This window comes from Lissotriton helveticus, chromosome 1_1, assembly GCF_964261635.1.
Source record: "Lissotriton helveticus chromosome 1_1, aLisHel1.1, whole genome shotgun sequence".
Classification (NCBI taxonomy): domain Eukaryota; kingdom Metazoa; phylum Chordata; class Amphibia; order Caudata; family Salamandridae; genus Lissotriton; species Lissotriton helveticus.
In genome coordinates, this window is record NC_136057.1 from 1,352,998,819 (window position 1) to 1,353,017,611 (window position 18,793).

The window sequence follows — 18,793 nt, forward strand, 5'->3', positions numbered from 1 at the left end:
ATCGCATAACAAAATGAAATACTATACACATTAATGGGGGTTAAGTTATTGGGTTCTACAAAACTCTACTAAGGGTCTCTGGCAGTATTTTACAGTAGTGGTTATTAACCTTTTGACTTCTATGTACGTCCACTGGTTCATTACTCGAATCCGGGGACCTCCGCTTAGTCATTATTGGAAGCTGGGTGCCCCTGGCCTACGTAATTTCTATGATTTGAACTTCAAAACAATATAAGAAAATACAAAAACAATTATATACCAAGCTAATGCTCAATATTTAACGTATTTTGTTTAATTCACAATCAAATATAGAAAAAAGTTTTCTCTTTTGTGTCTTTACGTGTATATACTTTATTACACTTGATGTTTAGTTTTAATATTATTTAATGTTGTAATACAGTCTCAGACACTCCTGAGCAGGCCTTGCGGTCTTCAAAGGTTCCGTGGATCACTGTTTTACATGATGCTTACACCAGACTATGAATTTCTAACAGCAATTAAAACGATCATTGGCAGGAATTAGACAAAGGTGCGAGCTCAGAACGGGACTGTGTGACCAAATAGTCTGTTAAGTAACCTGTAGGTGACTTCAAATCCTATCTTGTTCAAAAATAGTTATTGATGGTTAATCTCTCTAATAATGCCACATTATCTTTCTGAGTCCAAGACAAAGTCTTTCAGTTTTTAGATGTAGGCCTCATTTCGATGAAGTCCAGTGCAGGGATTTATGATGTGCCCTTCGCAGTCACAGTCATCGCCTCAGCCAGTGGGCATCGGATCAAAGACAGTAACTCCATCGACACTGGATTCAGACCCCTGGTATCTCATGTTGGTAGCTTATGTCGGTATCAGTTACTCTCCTTTGAGTAAGTCCACTCTTCTAGGTGCCCCTCACTCCAGAAACATGGCTGAACTTCTCCTCCTGGACAGTCTCTGCTCTTCTCTTTCAAGGCCAGGCATAGTCCTTCCCCCGTTGAGATGAAGTGTAAAACCTCTTCACCTGTCTGTAATCAGCCTTTCTGAAGTAGCTCTCATTCAGAGACAAAAGGAGCAAATCCTTCCAAGAACTTCCCTCCAACAAAATCTGCTGAGTCACCCCACGTCCCTACCATTTAACAAGCGGCAGTGCTGTGAATTACCTATCATGTAACAGGGGACAGTGATTCCTGAGGTCTATGTATTAGATGCTTGATAAATAAAACGCCTAATGGCATATGCTTGTGTGGGAGGTGAATGTCAGAAAAAGAAACAAAATCATACACTTTGTAGAGTTATCAAAACACTTTTACTGAATTGAAGATATTTCTAGCAAAAATTGCGAACAGACAGGTGCTTGGTGTCCCAAGTGCAATAGAACCTTCGAAAAAAGGGGCGAGTGCTAATGAGTGGGAAAACAAGGTATCTAAATAAAGCAAACAACCACAATTCAATATGATTAGATAGGTAATCAGTCCTCTAGTAAAATGCTAAACGGCTATTTCCACTGATCACGTGGGCAGTCAATTGGCCCTATCCAGGTGCTCCATATCACAAGGTCCTGATGAGATAACCAATTGTCCTTGGGGTCGAAACGTCGTTGACACATACTACAAATGAACCACCTACTCAGCCTTTTAGCATTGTACTAGAGGACTGATTACCTATGTAAACATATTGAATTGTGGTCGTTTGTTTTATATAGATACCTTGTTTTCCCACTCACTAGCACTCACCCCTTTTTTCGAAGGTTCTATTGCACTTGGAACACCAAGCACCTGTCTGTCTGCAAATTATGTTAGAAATATCTTCAATTCAGTAAAAGTGTTTTGATAACTCTACAAAGTGTATGATTTTGATTCTTTTTCTGACATTCACCTCCCTCACAAGCATATGCCATTAGGTGTTCAATTGATCAAGCATCTAATACATAGACCGCAGGAACCACTGTCCCTTGTTACATGATAGATACCCTGGTTCAATGTGAGTAGGGTAACCCTTGTTTTCGGATACACATAGGGAATGACCTATCAGCAATCCCCTTCTAAAGGCAGCTTTGGCTCCATCCTCCCACACTTCACTGTCTAGGCCTCTTCCCTTCAGGTTCAAGAATGCAGGCCATATACGTCCACTATCTGAGAGGGTGTTCCTGTACTTCCATGTGCCATGTAAAACAATGGATAATCCAAAATGTATCCCGCTGGTCACAGCAACAATACACTCATGTTTTGGTGGCGATATAAGATCAAGTGACATATCTTTCTCAACTGTACCTATTCCTTGCTTAAACTGTCTTGACAGTTCACAATGCATTTATTTTCATCAAGGTGCGTCCAAGCTCAATTAGTCTATTTATATTTTCCACTACTTCCAATAGGGAAAATAGCTGATTGTTTTCAAGGCATAGCCACCTTTTTTTGTTGACTAAAAAAATGATCAGAAAAACCTTTGACAGACCTTACATAGATCTGGATCTATGAAATGTGTGGGGTTAATAGCTGGACTGGTTTTGGAGTTAGTTAAGGCAAGATTTACTTCATCTAGGGAAATGTGCGATGGCCGATCTAGTTTCCTGCAATCCATTCAGAACTATATAGTATTTGACTCTGCTTCCCTAATCTTTCTGCTAGTAACATAGAGGGTGCAGAGAGATTGAACCATTCTTCTTGCAAAGTATGTCCTTTTTGGCATCCATAAAGGGTCTCCTTTCTTTTTCCATTAATTTCTGGAAGTCACTTGATTTAACAATAGGTTTACACTATGATTGTGGGGCTGTCCAATGTTGATACAAACTCAGAAATTGATTCCTGAGCGGACATTCTTCATTTCATTGCAAATGAAATGTCTAACATTGTTCTCTCTTTCTTCTATTTTACAGATTTATCCAGGAGGAGCACTTGTTTTGTGCAGTGCAAGCTTATCTTCAGTCAGTACAGGACCAGGGAGTGTACCCACCCTCGTTTGTGTTCAGAGCTGTTTTGTATCTTCTATCAGTTTGCCAAGACACTTGTCACGAATTAGATGGGGTGAGGTTCCATTTTGATTTTAATTTCTGATTTTATCTTGTTTTTTTGTATTTTTATTGTTGCATCCTACTTCTGCTCTTTCCATCTAGATAAAAATTGCCCCTTCCTTAGGCAGAACTGAAAAAAATATTTCTTAACAGCCATCGTCTTTTTAAAACTTCTGAGAGGAGTTACACTTCCAAGCAGCCCATTCCTCGAAGCCCATCATCTGTGCTCCTTTCTATTGCACTCCCAGCTAGTTCCTTTTTCCTGCCTATCAAACGGACACTTCTGCATCTTGCCTCCTTTTGTGTACTCTGCTGTGCTGTGGTCTTTAGAAATTACACAAGCAAAAGAGGGAATCAAAGCATAGAATGTCAGCACCAGTCTAAAAGGTACCCTATCAGTATTGATAAATAGAAAAGGTGCAAAGGGGCTGAGAGTACAATTCCCTATACTCCCTCAAATTAAGGGCGGATTCAAAAAAACCAACCCTCAACAATTCAACAATACACATTGGCCCAGCACACTTTGAAAATAACAGTTTTCTTTATTGTTCAATCTTTTAAAAGCTTTTGGACAGCATCACTTTTGGAACCGCCAACGCGTTTCGTCCCATCCAGGGACTTCTTCAGGGCTTGAACAATTCGTATGATCTATACTAGTTGTAAATTTCTTATGAGTTCTGGTTGATAGTGTCTTGTAAATCCTTAATGATGACAATCTAGAAGAGAAATTTCTGGTCAGAGACCCTTTATATATTCACAGTCGCTGTTTGTTAAATTTCACTTTTGGTCCTTAATTCATGTGGTTTAGGACATCATATTTGTTCATGGGATGGTCAATTTGAAAAGGTAACGACCCGGATATGATAGTTCGGGTCCGGAAAAGGGTCCTTCGATCGTCTCAGCTCCAACCAGGGATCACCACGATACGTTCCAAAAGTGATGCTGTCCAAAAGCTTTTAAAAGATTGAACAATAAAGAATTACTGCAAACTGAAAACATCGACTTTTTCGTGAAATTGGAAAAAAACCTGTTATTGATTTATCTATCTGTAACAAATTGTTTTCAAAGTGTGCTGGGCCAATGTGTATTGTCTTTAGAAATTACCATTTTCCTGGAGGGACACATTTTTCATTTCCCTTTTGGCACTTGTCTAACAAAGTAGAAAGTTGCCTCCATCCGCTACGCATGCAAGTAACAAAGGGATTCAAAAAGTACATAAGGGCAGTTCTCCGCAGGTACCTCCACAAAGCCTGTGTTTTATGTATATTGAGTCTCTATTCATATAGTATATGCCCTGTTTGTGCTGCAATTCATGCAAGGTTAGTGAGGAACTGCCTCCTCCCACCGCCTGGCTTCATTCTTGAACGTAGGGTGTTGTATTTAAATAATTGGGATAGGCCACACTGACTGGGTCAGAAACACTGCACAATGATTGTCCACTGGTTTGAGGGAGAATACTGACTCCAAAGACTTGGACTCCTATCATACCAGACGACATTTTAAAACCAAATAAGATTTACAATACGTCATCTAGGGGTGCTGCCTCAGAACCTCACAGAAAGTGTCCTGTGTTCTGGACGTCGACTTTCAAAGCTAAATCCAAAATAATAATTGTTGTAAATAAGACGCACACGGGTGACTCTTGAGAACTCTTCTTTATTGCGTCCTTACACCATCACAGATTCCAGTCAGCTGGAGTCAGCTGTGGAATCTTCGCACACTCTTCTTACGTCAAACCAAGGGGCGCAGGGTGAGGGGGGGAAAGAGGGCAAACCAAGTGGGATTATAACACATCTCCTTACCAAGGGTGGAAAGGAAACAGGGAAGGGGTAAATACAGTAGAACTGCTCGGGTAGGAGCATTACAAAGAGCATGCTCCAATAACCACAATACAAGTTAAGGATGCAGTAACATCAAGATAAAACACATATTAGGGCAATCGAAAACAGATCTTGTTTGGTACAATAATCCTCAGTCCACCTAGGTGCATGTGTAGGCTTCATTGACCTCCTAAGGGCCCCATCCTTCATACATTGCATATGTGACTCTGCTTGTGTCTCTGCCTGTGAGACCTGTATCTCTGTATGGGGGACAATCCTGTCCATGCTCCAAGTTTGACCGTTAGTCAGCTGAACCACATTCCTGCCTACTCTGGTTACCCGCATAGGTTCAGAGAACCTGGTGGCCTCCCTTCTCCTTGGTTTGGGAAGGTCAACGCGGACCCAATCCCCCTCCTTTACCTTGCTAATTTTCACGTGTTTGTCAGCGTTGTACCTTGCTACATACTTATGTTGGTGGACCTTGTAACGCTTTCCAATTTCCTCTCGGTTGACATGACAACTGGTCTGTCTTGTTACCGGAGGTGAAAGTCCGGTTTTGGGAATCCCCCCTTTCAATGAGGTGAAAGGTGACACCCCTGTGACTAGATTAGGGTGGTACGATAGGCCCAGAGAGTTTCCTGCAGAGTTTGAACTGCTGATGTACCTAACACCTCAGCGTGTTGTTGACACTCTTTTATCAAGCGGTTCATGCGCTCCACTAACCCGTTGGCACAGGGGCAATAAAGTGCAGTTTTCTGATGGACGATACCCATGTCAGTAAGGAATTCCTTCATAGACTCAGAGGTAAGCTGTACCCCTGTTATCGGTGATGAAGGTATCTGGGATGCCTTCTTCGAAGAAGATATCTGTAAGAAAGCTTATGAGCACCTTGGTATCAATTTGGTTAACACACCTGTAGGTGACCCACTTAGTGTGGTAATCTACAAGGACTAGTATGAATCTTTCCTTCAAACTCTTTAAGTTCAGGGGGCCAATTATGTCCAGAGCTAGTTTGGACCAAGGATTGTCTGGTATCAACACCAGGGATACGGGTGGTTTCCTTGTCTGATGGGTCTTATCAGCCTTACTACATTCCAAGCAGTCCCTCACTGTGTGCTCTGCCATGGTATCCATCCCAGGCCACCAGTATTCTAGTCTAATTTTATTTTTAGTTAGGCTACGCCCCAAGTGACCATCATGCGCTAAGTCGATAATCTTTTGCCTGAGTGATCTGGGTGGAACAATCTTCTCTCCTCTCAACACCAACCCATCCTGAATGTTAAGTTCTAGCCTCACGTCCCCAAACCAACTTAACACAGGAGTCACCTTGTTCTTTTCACCGGGCCATCCCTTCATTATGTAATCTTTTAGTGCCAGCAAATCCTGAAGTACTGGGTTTTTCAGAACCCAGTGGTGCCAGGGAACACACCCTAAGACTTCAAGTCCTTTCTGTCCTAGACTACAGAAACACAGAGTCTTCTTGGTGAAGTCAAAGATCGAATTTATTGGCTGCAGCCAGTAACAGATATCCTTGAAGTACAACACATTGTATATTCTCAAGAGACTGCTCAAACTTACAAAGCTAGCCATCCCTTTTATACAAAATATTATGCTTTAGGCAAACATTCCTTATTTTACAGTTGACCATTCACATATTTTCACGACAAAGAAAAAGCAGATTCATGATGACAAGCCCATTTTCAGTTTGTCCAGCCCACAATCAATTACCCGGCAAGGCCCAACATTTTTCATCAGATATCGACGGACCCCTAATAAAAACGGGCACCTCCTCCTCGTAAAGCAAGCCATAAAGTAAGTAACAGAGACAGGTGTGTGTAAGATTAGGCATGGTTTGTATGCGATGAAAGGTTTATGGTATGCTGTGCCTTGATACTAATCTCGATCGGCCACTGGGAAAGGAACTGACCGAACACGTTTGGCTTCGGGCAGTGGAGTCAGCTTGCCCAGGTCACACGAAAGTCAGCAAAGGTGTACGTGTACTTAAGACTCGTTTTGGCCTTAGTCATGGCTTATGTGAGGGCAACCAAAAAATGGCTGCTATGCACAAAATGGAACCCGAGGGTTCAGGACGGAATCCCTGATTTCAGGGTGATGTCGTCACTCGAATATGGCGAAAATGTTTGTATATAGTATACTCGTCATTCTCGGTCTGTTGATACCAAAATCGTCATGATACGATGATGTTCGTGACACGGGTCCAGAATTTTCCGTACCACAGACCCTCCTTTTGCCCTTACATAGGCAATTAACCTACACTCACGCTAATCTGAGTCCAGGTCTATATTCATAAAATCATTGAGATGTTGCTGTAGCATCATCCTATTACTTAGCTCGTCCCTTGATACAGGTTTCCTTACACATGATGTAGCACAGAGGCCACATATAGCAGGAGCACACTGTACGCACAGACAGAACAGGAAAAGAATGGCTAAGATCATCCCAATGACAATCAGAATCTTCCAACCCCAGGCGGATATCAGTTCCCAGAACCACCCCATCAACGACCAATCTCCTTTATCCACATGAATAGATTCAGAGATCTTATGTAGTTTGGAAATGGCCTGGTACACTGTTGGAGTGTTATCTGGAATGAAAACACAGCAACTCGATTGGATCAATTTACATACCCCACCTCGGTCTGCAAGTATGACATCTAACGCAACTCTGTTCTGAAGAGTCATAAGACAATCCGATTGGAGCTCAGCAGTCAAGTTACTAAGGGCACCGGCAGTTTCAACTACGGTGGATTCAACCACTCTCGTCAAATGTCTTATGTTCCTGCTGTTAACCATGGGTCCCCAAAACGGCAGAAAACCTTTCAAGAAGTCTCCAAATTCTTGTCCTGCAGTGTCTTCTTTACTGAAGACACCTCTAACTATCCTTGTCTTATGGTAATCTGCCGCAGCTGTGTAGGTGGGAGGCAACAGGAACGAAACAAAACATGTGCCCGAGAAGTCAGGGGGCAACCATGTGTAGGCTCTATCATGGCAGATGAAATAGGTACCCTTAGCTGCTAGGAACGAAGGGGAAGTCTGAGACGCAAAAACATATGTCTCAGTGCAGATTCTCTTCCCTAACTGAGCTCTGGGATTTTTGCCATTACCTTGCAGACATAGGTGACCCTGATGGGGTACAATCCAAATTGGGGAGGATCTCTTAGCTCGCTGTTTCTCACTCAGAGTAACTCCATATCCGGTCACGTTCCATCCAATATATGCTAGTGTCTCATCTCTCGGGATAGTCTCATAGGAAGTATCTTCCCTAATCATATCTACTATACCCTTAACTAGAGCACTATTCTTTGGATTATCTTTTGCAGAACGTAGGGGGTGGACTTCATGTGCATAGATAAACATCGTTCTGTATGCCCACACAGAACCATTATGGCTGAAAGGCAGGACCAGGTAAGGGATACCTTTATCCGTAGTATGAGGCATAAGACCACACACCCAACAGTTAGTCGTGTTCACTACTAATTGGTGTTGGTGCAAAAGCTGAATGAAGGAGTTATTAACCAACTCTAATCTCCTAACGGACTCATGTTCAGGTAAAGGGTGAAAAGAATGTGAGGAAACAGTAGAAGGAGGCATGGGCTGTGTAGTGGGTGCAAATGTCACTTGAAAAGAGAGTAAAACATATCCTATTAAAAACATCATTACACTAAACAACATAAAAATGCATAATATCAAAAAGGGTTTTCTGGACATCATTATACATAATTTGGCTTTAAAGTTCATCTCTTTGGCAGGTCTCTCCATCTCGAAAAACTCCATCCTCTAACCTTACTGCTCGCGGAGGTAGGGTGTTCCGTGCTAAGGAATGCGCCTGTCAGTCCAGGGAACTCCCAAGGACGAACCAGAACCGTCGACCTTGTGTCTTCGGCTTGCACTCCAAAGACTTGTCGCCCGCGACCCTACAGCTGAACCCGGATGGTGGTTCGAAAATAAAAAATAAAAAAGTTTCTCAGATGAGAGAGCTGCACTTTCAAAAATAGCAAAGAAAATGAATTTATTTTTATTTTTCCATAGTTCTCGGCCTCAGATTATAACGGCTTTTTCCAGGTAATGTCTGGTCTTGGAACAAGAGCTCAGGCTCGGTAGTGTCCAATCGAATGGACGGTGGCACAGCTTCTTGCAAAAGATTGTCACTTTCACGTTCAGAAATTGTTCCTTTTACACGTGCATCGCTGAAGGGCAGAAAATGAGGCACAGTCTCAGTCTCAGAGTCAGCAACACCCTCCTGGACCCACCGGTCGTACGGCAGAGGCAAAGGGACCCTCTTGCAGTGTACGCCGTGGATCCAGTTCTTCTTTCCTTCCACTCGAACAGCTGATCTCGTTGACAGAAGGACTAGATGGGGGCCGGTCCAACGGGGCTGATCATTCTTTGTCCGCTGGAAGTTCTTGACCAGCACCCATGAACCGGGATCGATAGTATGGCCTGGAGCTTCAGAGACCTGAGGCAGGGTATCGTGAACCTGTTGGTGTAAAACACGCAATTTAGCTGTCAAATCATACAAATAATCAAGCAGTACAGGGTGTTCGATCTCACTGAACTTTGTCGGTCTTGGCACTCCCCATATGTTGGCCGGACGGCCGAACACAATTTCGTAGGGACTAAGTCCCACTCGCGAATGCACAGTCATTCTTGTCGATAGGAGTGCTAATGGTAATGCATCGGGCCATTTTAGGCCAGAGTTTGCTTGTATCTTGGCTAGTTTAAGTTTTAGGGTGCCATTGTTGCATTCTACTAGTCTAGCTGATTGGGGGTGATTTGCAGCGTGAATTTTTTGCTGGATACCTAGCCCTTCACATACTTTCTTCATCACTCGACCCACAAATTCACTCCCATTATCACTCCAGACCATTCTCTGCAAGCCAAATCTAGGGAAAAATTCTTTGACAAGGGCTTTAGCTGTGGATAAGGCAGTGTTATCTTTCAGGGGATATGCTTCTACCCATTTTGAAAAGGCACAAACAACAACGAGTACGTATTTCAAATTGTTGCACCTTTCCATGTGGATGAAATCGAGCTGCAAAGCCTCGAACGGATACGTTGGAGGCAAAAAATGACCAGCTGGAGTTGGAGTTCCCCCACCAGGATTGTATTTCAAACACACCATGCAATTCTTGACCACATTCTCTGCACACTTAGGAATTCCAGCATTTTGCCATACTGGAGCCAGCAACTTACAAATCCCTTTCACACTGATGTGAGCCATTCCATGGGCCATTGTAACCACTGCAAGCACATCCGCATCGGGTAACAACCATCGCTGATGCTCTGACAATTCAACCCAACAACCATTTGCATCCAATTTACCCGTACTTTCTCTCCACACACTCAACTCTTTCTCTGAAGCTTCAGTTTGAATAGACTTCACACTCTCTATCGTACCTTCACACATTCCAACGTCACCAACCCATCTTGCAGGGCCTGCAACATACATTCGACTCATCACATCCCTTGCTGTTTCTTTTGCAATTTCATCAGCAAATGCATTGCCACGACCAACATCATCAGTAACCTTTTTGTGTGCACTGCATTTCACAATCGCAACTTGCAAGGGCAAAGTAAGAGACTCAAGAAGCTCATTCACCAACAGACCATGCTGTATCTTAGCTCCATGCGAAGTCAAGAACCCACGTTCTTTCCACAATCGTCCAGAACTATGGGCCACACCAAACGCATACTGGCTGTCAGTATATATGGTCACTTTCATTCCTTTTGATAATACACATGCTCTCGTAAGTGCAATCAACTCTGCTGCTTGAGCTGAATTGTGTGGGATACGTGCAGCTTCAACAATCGTATGCAAAGTCGTAACAGCATATGCTGCAGTCGTATCACCATTCGGAAGCTTGAAGCACGAACCATCCACCCATAATGTACCATCACACTTCACAAGAGGAGTGTCTTTCAGATCTACTTTCCCTTTTGTTTCTTCTTCTGTCCTGAGAAAACAATCATGCTGTTCAGAAGCATCTGTCTCTGCTACAATCGGCAACAACGTAGCTGGATTCAACGTGTTGCATCTTTTTATGTGCACATGACTCGCTAAAAGTGTCAACTCGTAACCTGACAATCGAGCACTAGTTAAGTGCTGTGTCTTGGTCCTGTTTAACAAAGTGTCCACTGCATGTGGAACCATCACAATCAACATATTATTCATCACTAAACCAGCAGACTGCCGAATAGAAACAGCTGCTGCCGCTGTGGCTCTCAAACAACTCGGCAACGCTTTAGCTACCGGATCCAAAGTCGACGAAAAATACGCGCATGGACGCTGCTTGTCTCCAAAAGACTGTGTCAGCACTGACAATGCACAACCTTCTTTCTCATGGACATACAGTGTAAAGGGCTTACTGTAGTCAGGGGTACCCAACACAGGAGCCGAACACAATGCATCACGCAATTCGGAAAAACTTTTCTGAGAATTTTCAGACCATGGAAGGGGATTCGGTGTATCTTTACAAGTCAAAGCTACCAGAGGTTTGGCCAGCAAGGAAAAATTCGATATCCATTGTCTGCAATAGGATGTAATACCCAAGGAAGCACGCACTTCTCTCTGTGTCATTGGCACACTCAATTTTGCAATTGCCTGAATTCTTTCTAGGGTCAGTTTCCTTCCCTCCTTCGATAAGAGATGACCTAAGTAGGTCACTTCTTGTCGACAATATTGCAATTTCGAAAGGGACACTTTGTGATGCAAATCAGACAAATGACGCAACGACAACGTGGCTTCTTTACAGATTTCCTCAGTATCTGCAGCGACGAGCAAATCGTCGACGTACTGAATAAGTGTAGCACCATCAGGTAAAACAATCGTATCAAGCTGTGTCTTTAAAGCCTGACTATATATCGATGGACTTTCACAGTAGCCCTGAGGAGCGCGTTTAAACCGGAAGCTTCGGCCTCCCAAACTGAAGCCGAAAATATCCCTACTCTCCTCGGCAATCGGGATGCTGAAGAAAGCATTCTTCAAGTCAATCACCGAGAACCAAGTCGCGGAAGCTGGAATCATAGTCAATAGGGCAGTGATATCAGGAACAACTGGAAATTGTGGCACAACGATTTTGTTCACCTCTCTAAGATCAATGACAAACCTGTAAACAGGTGGCTGAGAAGGGTCAGTATGCTTCAAAACAGGCAGAACAGGGCTATTGCAAACGTTGCCTCTTGTCTCTTCAATTACATCTCTTTCAATCAAATAATCAAATCGTAAATGATCGCTAGCAACGCTTTTTCACCTTCACTAGAGATCTTATATTGGGGAGTGCGTGGCATTTTAACATTGGCTTTCAATGTCACAACATATGGCTGTATTTCCAAAAGACCCACATCATTAGGACCAGTAGCCCAAAGAACATCAGGAAGAAACGACAACTCTGTCGGAAGTTTATCCTTCGAAAAATACATTGGGGAGACCACTTTCTTACCCAGTGTAAGTTGTACTCCCGAAGGAGAACAATACAAAGTCGCATACAATCTTTTCAGCAAATCCAATCCTAACAAGTTCTCACCGCAACCTGTCGTCAGAATAAGGGGTGCTTCGAATTCACAAGGTCCAACAGAAAGGGACATAGGACTAGAAACCGGGTTCCTAACCGGGGCGCCAGAAAAACCTACTGAAACATACGTCTCGCCAGACAAAGGTGCGCCAGGGAGTTTAGAGTGCATAATAGAACTCTTTGTAGCACCAGTATCCAACAGAAAAGGCTCTGACACACCTGATGTAATCACCTCAACATAAGGTCCATTCTGATCTACTGGAACTGAAACAACTCCCTCTCTTTGTCTATGGCTGTCCTAGCAATCATTACCTTCCATATTCTCATCTTCTGCATAGTAGTCATCAGCATAGTACTGAGTCGTCCTACCAGACGCGTTATTCTGCTGATCAAAACTATTCATTGAATTTTGAGGAGGAAAGGGCCGCGCGTTCTGGGGAAAATTTCCGCGTCCCTTACCTCTAGGAGTTTGAGAAATGCCTCAACCTCTTGTGCTAGAAATACCATTCATACGCTGTAACAACGCAGGACAGCTACTTTTAAAATGACCTTCTTCTTTACAATATGCACATTGATTAGGATCTACAGGAAAACGTTGTTGAGAAAACTCGAACCTTTGCGAGTTTCTCTGAAATTGCTGAGTTTGCTGATAATCACGTTGGTTATTACGAGGCGGATACGCCTGCTGTAAAAGAACCTTCGTTTTCAGCTCTTTCGTTTTCTTGTCTGCTCTATCCTTCTCATCCTTATCTCTATTTTCATAATATTGCGCAGTAGCCAATATCTGCGTTGAAGAGGAAACGGCCCAAGAACTCTCTGAATCTTTCAATTTCTTACACAATTCGGGAAGCAAATTCTGCACAAACTTGTCAACAAACAACCGTTGACCACCTTCTGTACTCATATCTTGACCACTGTGGTCAATAAACGTCTCTTCAAACCTGGTGAAGAAATCAGACACTGTCTCATCTTTCTTCTGCTTACACGCAGACAATTTGTCCCAATTCACTCGCATAGCAGGCATTAAAGTCTTCATGTACATAACAATCCTACCAGGGAGGTCTGCTACTAAAGGCTCAGGTTTAGCACCACCTACTTGTCTGTCATTCGCAGCACTAATATTAGTCCATGTGTCGCCTAACTCTTGCGCATGATCCGTATGACGAATCAATCCCCATAAAGGCTGTGGAACAACATTTCCAAACAACATATCAATATCGGCTAAATTCATAATGCATGAGTCTGCAGTCTGTGATAGTTCCTTATAGTACCCTGCAGGATTTTTACGGGGGTCAGGCAAAGTCTGCTTAAGGGCCAAAACTTCAGCTCGCTTCCATGGATGATGTACCCAAACACGCTGGAAATGAGCCGGTACAGCATCAACGTGATTAGCGACATCAGCCGCAACGGCGTCCTTCCAAACGGGAGGGACTTCTCTCATGGGATACTGTCTCGCTTTCCTCTTAACAGAGGAATCCTGCTCAAATAATGATCGAGAAACACCCTCACTCCTAAACGACAACAATGTCGCAACTGCTTTTTCAACATCGGAACCCGCAATCGTGCCTTTTGCAAACTCGAACCGTACATGACACAAATCAGGCGGATTAGGCTCAAAATCATTTTCCTCTAAATCCTCACAAAGAAAAGCACACATTTTCTCAAAAACATATCTCTGCTTCGGTGCTTCCCACTGATGGAAGACATCCATAACAGAATCTAGTTCATATCTTGTGGGGTCTGTAACCCATTTATGTGCCAAATAATTCAATGTTTCCCGCTCTCTAGAGTCGGGCAGTTGACTACGCAACTGTTTACGCGTTGAAACAGGGGTCATACTTGTTGCTCCAAAAAGAGGATATAGAAGGCTAGCAACCGTATCTGTCATTCTCTGTCGAACAGAAGGAGAAGTCGACGAGAGAACAGGAGGAAAAACAGAGTGAGGCAAGGTAGATGCAGATGCAGACGCAGAGGCAGTATTAGGAGGAATACCAGAAGAGGTAGTCGATGCAGTATGCAAGATCGTAGGAAGTACAGGTAGAGCAGGTAGCAAAGTCGGCGGCCCTTGAGGAAGCTGCGCCATAGCAGTAGGAGCCAACTGAAGAGGAGCTGGCGGCTGTGGAAGAACTTGAGGCACAAAAATCGGGGGTTGCACGACTAAAGGTTGCGGAGGTGCTGTAGCACTCTGTGCATAGGGGGGTGGCGAACTCAATAAGTGAGACATTAAAGGATCTTTCTCGAGTTCTTTTGCTGCATCTTGCTGAAGGGGCGGCAAAACTGGGTAACATTTATCAATCGCCATTTTACATTGCCTGTGCAACTGCTCACTTGCTTGCTCTTCTTCGTTATCTTTATACTGCATAGCAGCTTGCATTATCGAAATACCCTTTTCTCTTTTATTTTTCTTTGCTAATTTAATTTCCTTCTGTTTGGCTTCCTTACGCCATAGGCGGAAAGAATCAAACATCGCCGGCCGGGCTTTCTTCTTAAAAAGTCTAACCTCCAGATTATCTAAAATCTCCGTGTCAAAGCTACCATATTGGGGCCATTTTAGAACACCATCTTTCCTGGTGTATCGGATCCATACTTCATTATATGTGATGGGGCCTACGCCATGTTTCACATATAGTTCATAGGTTGGAGTTCCAATCGGAGGAACCGGACACGAGTCCTCCAATCGGGAATCCTTATTACAACCAAGACAAAACAAATTTCCAAGTCTGCTAAGACCAGGCATCTTCGCTCTCTAGTCTAGCTTCAAACTTCAAAGGATTATCGAATACGATAGTCTCGTGAATACACTAGTCCCTCGGCTTTGGTACTTGCAAGTTCCAAATCAAAGATCCCAAGGGGATACCCAAACTAAGAACCAAACTAAGGACTGGGAGACGCTCCACTTATACTTAACTGAGGTATCGATGACGTCACCAGAAGACTTGTCTATCGTTTCGCTCTACAAATCATCAAAGGGTCCAAGACAGGGCGATAGTCAGGGCAGCAGTCCTTTGTAGCCGTTGGGAAGCGGGGAACCTCGCAGCAAAGACTTTCGGACCACGAACGACATACAGGGGTCGATGAAGTGGTTGGCCTTCCTTCAGAATTTCACACGAAGCTCCTCACGAACCTCTGGCTTGGACCGGTACCGCTGAAATCGCCCCACGTTGAGCGCCAACTGAAGTACTGGGTTTTTCAGAACCCAGTGGTGCCAGGGAACACACCCTAAGACTTCGAGTCCTTCCTGTCCTAGACTACAGAAACACAGAGTCTTCTTGGTGAAGTCAAAGATCGAATGTATTGGCTGCAGCCAGTAACAGATATCCTAGAAGTACAACACGGTGTATATTCTCAGGAGACTGCTCAAACTTACAAAGCTAGCCATCACTTTTATACAAAATATTATGCTTTAGGCAAACATTCCTTATTTTACAGTTGACCATTCACATATTTCACGACAAAGAAAAAGCAGATTCATGATGACAAGCCCATTTTCAGTTTGTCCAGCCCACAATCAATTACCCGGCAAGGCCCAACATTTTTCATCAGATATCGACGGACCCCTAATAAAAACGGGCACCTCCTCCTCGTAAAGCAAGCCATAAAGTAAGTAACAGAGACAGGTGTGTGTAAGATTAGGCATGGTTTGTATGCGATGAAAGGTTTATGGTATGCTGTGCCTTGATACTAATCTCGATCGGCCACTGGGAAAGGAACTGACCGAACAGGTTTGGCTTCGGGCAGTGGAGTCATCTTGCCCAGGTCACACGAAAGTCATCAAAGGTGTACGTGTCCTTAAGACTCGTTTTGGCCTTCGTCATGGCTTATGTGAGGGCAACCACAAAATGGCTGCTATGCACAAAATGGAACCCGAGAGTTCAGGACGGAATCCCTGATTTCAGGGTGATCTCGTCACTCGAATATGGCGAAAATGTTTGTATATAGTATACTCGTCATTCTCGGTCTGTTGATACCAAAATCGTCATGATACGATGATGTTCGTGACACGGGTCCAGAATTTTCAGTACCACAATCCATATCATCATTCAAACCTTGCTCCCACTCCTCCTTGGTCAGGCACGTCAACTTCAAGACTCTCTCTTCTTCCTCAGTTCCTACATAACCGCCATTGGTATCATTGGGCGAGCGTGACAAGAAATCCGCCACCACGTTTTGTGAGCCTGGTATGTACTTCACGGAGAAATTGTACCCCTCAAGACCCAAAATCCACCTTGAAATGCGTGGTGTGGTTTTCTCAGACCCTTTGGTGGTAAACATGAGGGGTTTGTGATCGGTCCTCACAGTGAAGGGAATGCCCCAGAGGAAGAAACGGAAATGCTTGATGGCCTATGTGCAGGCTAATGCTTCCTTCTCCACTACGGGGTAGTTAACGTCTTCCCCTTTAAGAGCGCGAGAAGCAAAAGCCTCCACCTGTTCTTTTTTGTTAACCATTTGGGTGAGACTAGCCCCTAGCCCTTTGTTGCTGGCATCGGTGTACAAGTGGTGGGTTTGGTAGGGTCAAACCTACCCAGTGATGGGGCTGAGGCAATGCTATCCTTCACTGTGGTGAACACCACTGGACAGTTTTCTCTCCACATAAACAGAGTTCTGGTCTTAAGCAACAATCTCAGGGGTTCCACAATGCTTGCATAGTTCTTTACACATTTGGCATAGTATTCTGACAATCCCAAGAAAGCTTTACGATCTTCCACATTACTGGGTGGTTTGGTTCCTTGAATGGCTTCAACCAAATCTACCTTGGGTTTTATTCCATCCTCCGAGATGCTGTGGCCTAAGTATTTAACCGACCCCACTCCTATACAACACTTCTCTTTCTTAAGTGTCAATCCAACAGTTTCCAACTTGACCAACGCTTTCCTTAAAATGGAATTGTGTTCTTCCACATCCTTCCCATAGATGAGGATGTCATCCTGGAAGCACAAGGTGTTGGGGAGACCTTCCAGTACATGTTTCATGATCCTCTGGAAAGCCGCTGCTGCCGAGGCTAACCCAAAGGGCATTCGAATGTACTGGAAGGCTCCTAGTGGAGTAATGAAGGATGTTAGGTGACATGAATCTGGGTGCAACTCCACTTGGTGGTATGCAGACTGGAGGTCTAGAACGCTGAAACAGCTGGCACCCTTGATTAAAGTAAGGACCTCATGTATACGCGGTGCCTATCCACCCAAATGTTGTCGTTCAAGTCCCTAAGATCCACACACAACCTTATATCCTTCACTGAGGATTTAGTAGTAAGGACAATTGGGGCCAACCACTGTGAGCTGTCAATCGGTTCAGTGACACCTTGTGCTAACAGTCTATCCAACTCAGCTTGTAGGGGTGCCTGCATCAAATGGGGAATAGGTCTCAATCTGTGAGCTACAGGCTTGGCCTTGTCTTTTATTTTGATGGAGTGTTGGTAATTCTTAAGTAAGCCAAGCTCCTCCGTGAACACCTTGGGGAAATCGTCACAAACCTCCTTCCCTCCCACCGACTGATCCACCAGAAGAACTTGATCAGGACTATTGGGGTCCAATTTGATGCCTAATTCACGTAGGTGTTTCCACCCCAACAGACTAGATGCTTTCTGTGTGAAATAGATTTTCCCCACTGTACTTCTTCCCTTGAATCCTATACTCATGGTTGTCATGCCTACCAAAGGTATGGGGTCCCCGTTATATCCCTCTGGGTGAATGTCAGCAGGTTGGATTTTCTGTTGCCAGCTGAGGAACATTTTGGAGAAAGTGTCAGCTTCCACAAAAGTATAAGGTGAGCAAGAATCAGCAAAGACAGTAACTTCTCTTTGGTCTAATGTGATAGTACAAGACGGAAAGCCACCCGTCTTGTCTTCCTCTTGTACTTTGTACACTAATTTTACTTCTTAAGGTGGTTCTTGCTCAATAGAGTGAACCTTTTTAGATTGGAAATCTCTGCAAAGCCTGGCCAAATGACCCCTCTTGCCACATCTGTGGCATGTGACTGTTCTGGCTTGGCAACCCATATGATTTGCAAGGTGATTGGGGCTACCACATCTGAAACACTTTAATTTTGTAGCTGGGGGAATACCGCTGGGCCCCTTACTCTTACTTTCTTTTTGGGTCTCTTGCTTGCTTATGGCATTCACCGTGTTTTTCTCCCTTCACCCTTCATTGCCACCATACAATCTGCTGTGTGTTTGATACCCACAGCGATGTCGATGGCTTGTTTAAGGTCTGGATTGGCAACCAGAAGTGTCTCTTGGATTTTAGGGTTGTTTGTACACCTCACTAACTGGTCTCTAATTAAGGAATCTTGCAAGTTGTCAAATTCACATGTGTTGGCCAGACCCTTAAGGGCTGCAATGTACGTTTTCACCTTCTCACTTTTCCCCTGTACCCTTAAAATTTTTTTGTGTCTTTCCAACACGACATTGATGGTCTTACCAAAATGTTTTTCTAACCTATTAACAGCTGCTAAATA

The 18,793-nt window shown here is 43.8% G+C and overlaps 1 protein-coding gene across 2 annotated transcripts in view; it reads left to right on the plus strand.

The window, feature by feature from the left end:
- Positions 1 to 18,793, plus strand: part of MEI1 (meiotic double-stranded break formation protein 1) — a 3,250,839-nt gene that overhangs the window by 2,106,246 nt on the left and 1,125,800 nt on the right. For both annotated transcript variants that reach the window (XM_078683295.1, XM_078683306.1), the window contains exon 19: positions 2,855 to 3,002. In XM_078683295.1, coding sequence (XP_078539421.1) covers positions 2,855 to 3,002 — 148 coding nt within the window. The remainder of the gene's footprint in view (positions 1 to 2,854; positions 3,003 to 18,793) is intronic.